Source organism: Pygoscelis adeliae, unplaced genomic scaffold (assembly GCF_000699105.1).
Source record: "Pygoscelis adeliae isolate BGI_AS28 unplaced genomic scaffold, ASM69910v1 Scaffold436, whole genome shotgun sequence".
NCBI classification, from domain to species: Eukaryota; Metazoa; Chordata; class Aves; order Sphenisciformes; family Spheniscidae; genus Pygoscelis; species Pygoscelis adeliae.
Window position 1 is genome coordinate 1,129,461 of NW_008825051.1, and position 7,924 is coordinate 1,137,384.

The following is a 7,924-nucleotide window of genomic DNA, read 5'->3' on the forward strand; positions in this document are numbered from 1 at the left end:
CTGTTGGTTTTTTCCTCCCTTCTCCTCACCCACTAGTGTCCTTCCAACAATGCAAAAAGCAAAGAGCACCCATCTCAACAGATGCTTGGAGTTGTCATCCTGTAACCCATCTGGGACAACCTATTTTGCAGGTTGTAAAAAAAATACTGAATAACTGCCGCAGCCTCATCAGCAGTGCTAGGGACAACACTAAATGTCAAAGCCTGGGCCAGTTTGCCTGATATCGATAGGCATAACAAATAAACGAATGAAAAGGAATCCTCTTTCTCAGACAACGTATTAATGAGATCAAGATAACAAGAGTAAAAACTACAATTTGCAGCAGTTACCCAAGATCAGAACTTAAGCAGCTACATCAAGGGGGGAAAAAAAAAAAAAAGAGAGTGTAATATAAGCATTTTAAACAAATAACTTAGGGAAGAGAAGCCCTTTCACTCTATCAACACACAGTGGGCTTTTCTGATTTCCTCTGGGGTCACCTGGGCATGGTGGAAGTGACGCTAGAAGAGTCAGCTTGCATTTTACCCTTTAGCTCACATAACGGTTCAATAGAATTAACATTTCAACATTTTTCCACAAGTGCATCTGTAGCAAACGGCACCAACAAATTAAAAGATTCCCCCCAAAATGGGTCAAATCATAGTCTCCAGACAACAGGACTTCTGTCAACTGTATTTCAAGTGGTCAACTGTATTTCAAATGGGAGGGATTTATCTAACAGATTCATCATTGTCGTTTAAAAACTACCTGGAAGGTCTTCAGTCAAGTTTTGACTTGATTTGACCAGATACAGCAACTGGAGTCGCTCATCGATAGGGTGAGCAGCAGCAAGCAGCTGGCAGTGCCCCTCCAAAAAGGCTCCCAGGGAGTAGGGATCATTTTCCCCTGACATAACTATCCTCATCACTCTTCAACTAACTACACAGGGAAGGCAAACTTTAGTTTCTAATCTGTTCTTCCCCCCCGAATTGACAGACCTCAGAAACAGATGCCATTGAGTCAGTATAAGGACCAAAACAGTTCGAGCCACAAGTTTAGCCTTGGGAGCACGCACACATACTTGAACATTAACATCTTGTCTGAAATCCTTCATTTTTCAGTGCTTTTCTTCTGAAAGGAGAAATGGCAGATACTCATCTCTTATGCATATGACACACAGCATTTTTAAAGTTCTGAGATAAAGGCAATAAACAAAAATACATCGACTACAAGACTCTTGTATTCAGTTAGTGCCCACAGTTCAGAATGACACGGGGGGTCTTGGAAGGGTTTCAGGGAGGAACATGCCATCAGTTGACCAAAATACCAATTACCAATACCAACTATTAATTTTATTCCCTGCAAGCACCTAGAACCCTCCAATTACTTTACTTTCAGGGAAAAAACCCCAACCCTACAGCAGGCTTTTAAAGGTTTATAACAGATCCTGCAGAAGGGGATAAACAAATCTTTGTAAAAGGAAGAATGTCATTCTACTAATGCCCTCTGCAAAGAACAGCTACATTAATCTTGGCAATCTTTACAAATCCTCCCCCATGTTTTCGAAAGACAGCCAGAGCATCGAGATTCGTTCAACAAATGGCAGCATGAGTCAGTGGGCCTGGGAGCTGTGGGTAGGAAGGAGTAGATGACGTCCATGGAGTCACAAAAGTCTTCAAATTATTCGTGTCATAACATGATCCAGAAAAGTGACTTATGGTTTAGACATAAACTACATGGGTATTTCTGTACCCGTGCCCAGGGACTCACCAGCAAACACTGTTACAGCAAGCACGTCCCAGTCCATCCACCAAATCAACCTCTCTCTCCTCACCAGGTAAACGGTTGAGCCAGCACGAAACGTTATGCCAAAACCAGCACTAGTGCTCGTACAGGAGATAAGAGTTTAGACCGTACGCTACACTCTCACTTAAAACTGCTTTCAAAAAGTAGAAGGACAGCTCTGTTGTTTTAACCCACAAGCTCTGCAAAACTCCAGAGGCTTGACAGTGGAGCTGCAGATCACCGCTGGTGAAAGAAAGCAGGGAAACGAGCAGGAAAATGCTTGTACATGTCAAAACTGACAAACCCTTATTCACACACTAAAAGGCCTCATACCAGCACGATCAGTCACAAAAGATCTCAGCTTTGGTTCCTGTCAAACCATGTCATTTTACCTTTAATGAGGTATCCCAAAGAGGTAGCCCCCCCAGAAAAAAAAACCAAAACAAAGAAACTTTAAGAGCGTGCCTAGCAGAGAGAATAGACCTGCTTCTCCAAATACAGTCCCACGCCAACAAAACTTCTCAGCCAGAAGTAGCCCTGATCTTGGGAAGACATCCTTAAATACTGTCCACATATAACTCAGTGAATATGGTGCAGTCACCAGTCCAGACTACCTTTGTCTTCTGCTGGGAGTAGCACCAGAATTGCCTCTTATAGGCTATTGCAGACACTTCTGAATGATACACAATTTATTTTAAAGTTACTGGACAAGTGAAAGTGAGCTGTGAACGCACATTGAAAAGGTCGAGAGACTTCACCCTCCTTACGAGAAAACTTTTTCCTTCTCTCAAGAAAAACAACTCAGACGTTAGCTCAGTTCCCAGTCCCACACAGCACACAAGACCTCTGCCACGAACACTTTCCAATACAGATACCGGTCTGTGACCCACCTGCCACAGAGACAACTAGGTCTCCCATGGTGGTGATGTACTCCTGCCTCAGCTGCAGAGACAGAGCCCTCCATTATAGACATAGCCAGTGATGAAGGGAAAGAGCCAGTGAGTACGGGAAAGAGGCAAGGTAGCAGAGGAGAACCTCTTATACCAGTGGGTAACACTCAACTTTCAAAAATACCACCTTTTGCAATCAGCACAATCTTGAATCAGCTCTCTAGGGGAAACCAGCCTTGTACTCCTCCTTCCTCTTCGTCTCTATAAACAAGAATTTCTTCCCATACTACTAATAGCAACTCTCGTGTTTTCTTTATTCAGAGGTATGCTAATTCTGGCTATAAACAGATACACGTTAAATGTTTAGTTTTTGGCTCAGAAAGCAGAAGAGGGCCTGAACAACAACCTCAGAACTACAGAAACCTTCTCCTTTTAAATATAAAAGTCAAACAAGCCATGCGTATTTTATGATGTAGGACTCCCACTTCAGTTGTTCAACCCGGTCTGAGAAAAAATGAACATGGGAGAGAAATTAAACATGGATAGATACTACAATTTTGAAATCAAAAGTTGCTTTAATACCTTTTAATAACTGCATATTCCCTGACCAGACTGATGCAGCTTTGAAGTTAGCTCTGCTAACTTGGAGTGTGTTGGACTAGACACTTCCAGGGGCCCCAGCCAAACTCGATCTTTCTATGATACTAAATTTATTCAAATCACTAGTGCGTATTCCTGCAATTCTTCCCGAACTATTCTAACAGGCTGCTCTCCCCTCAATGTGAAAGAAAGGAACCCATATCACAAAAGAGCATTGTGCACGGCTTTTTGGTTTGGTTGTGACTTTTTTTTAATCTTTCTTTTTAAACCAAGTGTAATAATCCCATTAATGTATTATTATATAAAGTTTCCAGGTAGAAGGGATTTTCTGTCTTTTCAACTTGTGAAAGCCCTTATCTAAGACTAACAATTGATCAGAGCAAGATTTGGTTTGTTTAGCATGGAGTCAATACCAATTTCTCAGCCGAACAATTAATTTTTTAAACTGGCTCTTACCACTCCAATTAAGTCTCCTCGTCCATATTCACCCGTCAGGTGCTTTTTTCCATCATCCATCCGTATGACTGAGCGAAGTCGACCATTCAACACAATGTACGTGCAGTCTGACTTGTCACCCTGCCTGCAGAAAGAATAATCAATAACAAGGATTAGTGAAGCATCTTTGCTCAGCAAATGCATCTAGAGTCTTTTAATAAGTTGATCATAAAAAAGAGGAGAAAGGAAAATGTTTAACCAACGGTTAAACATAACAAGCAAACAAGAAACTGAACAGGCATCTGTTAAAAGGTGACTTGAAAATATGTTTAATGTTTAAATGTACATGCTTTGCACAACTGGTTAATGTTAGGTCTGGAAGCAGATGACCAGAATGCAAGTGGTCTCTAGGGGAGACAACAGGCTCGTTACGGGTTACAGCAGGAGCTTGCTGTCATTGCAAGGTCAATATGGATGCACAGAGACATTCTGCAGGTCAAAGAGAAAAACCCCTGAGTGGCTCAGGATTTGGATTCCTTTCAGTGCACGCATCTTGGTCTATCAGGAAGGTTTTGCTATGTCAAGTTTGCATGATTAAGAGTGCTGTTTGGCATGCAGATTTCCAGCATAACCTAGTGCATGGATGAAATGCCATACTTCTGGTAGGGGAGTTAAAACTAATGCAAGGATGACTGCTTTGATGCACAAAGTAATCCAAAACTCCCATTAGCATTAGTGTTGCAGGTATAGTTATAAAAATTAATATTATAATTATATAGAACACATACTAAATTAGACCTTTATTCTCCCACCACTGCAGCAACCATATAATGGCTCAAATGTATCCTAATACAAAAGTACATAAAACTAAGTTTTCCCAAAGATAACTTTTGCCCCTTAAACATAAAATGCAATGCCTGTTTTCAATTTATTATTGAATAAGCCTAACTGAATTACCTTTTTGTTGTTTATTTTACAAAGGCTGAAAAACTCTTTGAGCAATAGACGTTCATGCCCTTAACAATGCAGAAGCTACCACCAGAACATACAACTGCCTATGTCTTAATCGATTATGTCACTTCAAAACCTTGCCGAGACAACATAAAGAATGAGGAATAGTATGAAAGAATTTTAATAACACCTGGAGACAAGACACTGAAGCAATGTTGATGGGCACTGTAGAAAGAAAATAATCTCAAAATAGGCAAACAGATAAACCTGATGGAATGGTTGATAAATTTAGTCCAATGAGTTTCTTATTCTATGTATCACCAAGGGAGCACAGCTCCTTAACTATGAAAACGTAAATATTCAACAGACAACATACAATTTTGTCCACATCTCACCTGTAAACAGCTCGTCCAGCCTCAACCTCCATCCAATCCAGGGCAAAGTCAATTTGCCTAACAAACGGGGACATTCTCTTCACAACAGTGTGGGCCACACCGAGAACTACGCTTGGCTGCTCCCGCATTATCCTAGAAGAAAAAAAAGCCTATTCAAGTACTTCCCCAAAATAGGAATAGGTCGACACAGATACAACATCCCGATGCAGCTGTTGCCAATGCAACTGGGCAGTTAGATAGGCACTAATTCAGAAGTTAGTACATAGCCATAAACACACTCCACTATCACCACAACCACTCTACATCAGTGATAGTTTGACGAAGTATGGGGCTGGCTGGCCTTCCAGCCTAGCCTGAATTAAATGTCACTCAAAGTTGGCCCTGTCCTCGTGGCAGTAGGACTACGCTAGTAGGATGCTAGCTAGTCCTGCTGTCTGGCCCAATTTCCTTCTTTAAGTGAGCAGCAGGATGGATGGGAGCCATGCTAGCTCTTGTTTGAGTCAACCTCCAAACCTCCCCCTAAACTCAGGTCTCTTATAACTCAGGAAAATGTTCGTACTGTCCAGAAGATTGTCCCTCCCTGCCATTCCGCACCTCTCAGTCTCTCACACGTGCACATGTGCTCACAGTTTCACCCAGATTTTATTTCAGGTATTATACGCAAAGTCTGATGCTCTTCAAAATAAGAGACCTGCTCTGTGTTTCAAATGTTCCCTTTTCCCTGTTGCAAAGACCACAAAGAACTGCAACATCTCCTAATAAAGCTTCTGATCTTCACACTGAAGCTTTTGAGTGATGCTTCAAGTCTTTAGTAGTAAAGATACCATGTAATTCAATACTTTTCCCAAACCAAAAAACTTTGAGAATGTTCTTTCAGTGGTAACTGCAAACTCAACACTGACTGCGAGGCCTGAGGGAAATCACTCTCAGAGACACCTGGTAACTGCTCATGAATGTCTTATTTCTCATTCTTTTTAGCCTAAAGATCACTGCATCCTGTTACCTTGTGAGTAAGCACTCAAATTCTTACTGAAGCACTACTCCACAGGAGTGAACTGATCACGCACATCTCTAAACGGTGTACCCGCTAGGACATCTTATCTTTTCTGTTCCTGCACAGAATCAAGAGCAATTGATGGCAGACTACTAAAAAAATAGTTATTTCACAAGAGGCAGCACAATTCAGAAAGAAGTAGGTAAGTGTATGCACACCCAGTACGTGACGTGCATGCAGATAGAGATGAGGGAGCTACGTTAAAGCCACACATGGGCAGAAACAAAGAGAAAACGATAAATACTTAGTATGTTTTCTGCATCAACGTTCCCTTTACAATGAAGATACCAGACTGCCATAAGACAATCTACTTAGGAGACCCTGTGTATGTGGGAACTCTCACTAAGCACAAACCATATAAGCTTCGTATCTAACCTCACACCCTAAAAAACAGGGAGGAGGAGAGAAAGGCATGGAAAGAGCATTGTCAGTCTTTGTTCCCTAACTGAAATAAGGTTCCTTGTGCACCACTGTAACTTGGCAGAAATGAGAGAAAGCCCGAGTAGAGATCCATAATCCTAGAATGTGGTAACAAAAGCAAACTCACCAGGAGCCTGGATGAAGCACAGAAACTGCCCTGAAGTTTCTAAAACATCAGGTCTCTCATTCATTAGTCCTATAGCTGCAGCAAGAGACCCAGAGCCAACAGTGACTAGGGGTCAAGTGCAGCACACGGAGCACTGCAGGGAGCTTTCATGTTTCTCTACTCTCCTTACCCAATGCTTCAAATTACTACTTTTCGCAATAATGAAGCTTATAATTTCTTCAGCCGAAATCCCTGAATTTGAAACAGAAGAGATTCATAGATGTATATCCCATATTCCACACTAAGCTCATCGCATGCATACCCCTGCCCTCATATATGCTACTAGGTAAATTAAACTGAACACCAACTCTTGCATTTAGCACTGTTTAAAATCCAGCCCTCAAAACAGGGTCACGAAAAAGCAGGGCAGCTTTCCTCACCTGCCCCTCTTCTCTTGCCCCGAGGCTTCCATGCGCCCCCCATCTCCGACCCAAGATGCCTACAGATCACCTTGGTTTTGATAAGATAGTATTGCATGTGAAAACAACAGGTTATCTTACGGAAACTTTACCACACTACCGTGACTTGGAGCAAAGGACAAAGGAGCTGGAAAAGGCACCCCAGGATAAGCACTAATAAACAGACAACCCTAATCCCTCACCACACGCAAAACACCCAGCCCTACCCCCTTCTCAGCTGATTTAAAAGTTAAATAAACCCCCTGAAAACTCCTGAATGGTTTAGCTCGTTATTTTTACTCTACTTGCTTATTTAGCCCTCAAAGTCTCCTCTCACACAGGCTGTCTGCTGCGATCAATAAAAGCCATTTACTCCTTTTCCTCGCTCAAGATATGTATCTTAATACTTAATGCATTCAAAATGTAAACTACTAACAGGCTGCTTTTATTTCCATCTGGAGCTCTCTGTTATTTAACTGAGTGCTATACAGCTTCTAGAAGAGTATTAGCATGGAAAGTAAAAGCCCACCCTTATGCACAAGAAGAGAAAAGCAGATTTTTCCCGCCCCCCCTGTTATCAGCCCGGTTTCCTTCCTTTCACCTGGGCATTTTCATCTTTGCTCTTCTGCTTTGCACATGCCCGACACTGGGAAAACTAAAAGCCAAAGCTCTGTACTACAGAAAGCTGCTCCTGAAGGGATCCTCAGGCTTCTTTATTAGAAAGCTCACCAAATACAGTGATGAAAAGGCTAAACTAGTGCCTGTGAAAGCCTGGGACTTATGCAGATATTCTTGTGGATGCAATTTGATATTCAGCTTGGCTGGCAATACAAAATGAAAATCAAAGCATT

General features: G+C 41.8%; 1 protein-coding gene across 1 annotated transcript in view; it reads right to left on the reverse strand.

Moving 5' to 3' along the window:
• The window catches only part of PNPLA7 (patatin-like phospholipase domain containing 7), a 129,714-nt gene that overhangs the window by 90,275 nt on the left and 31,515 nt on the right, over positions 1-7,924 (reverse strand). The window contains exons 17-18 of the mRNA XM_009326364.1: positions 5,036-5,167; positions 3,711-3,834 (exon numbers count right to left, since the gene is read on the reverse strand). Of these exons, the coding sequence (XP_009324639.1) occupies positions 3,711-3,834; positions 5,036-5,167 (256 nt within the window). The remainder of the gene's footprint in view (positions 1-3,710; positions 3,835-5,035; positions 5,168-7,924) is intronic.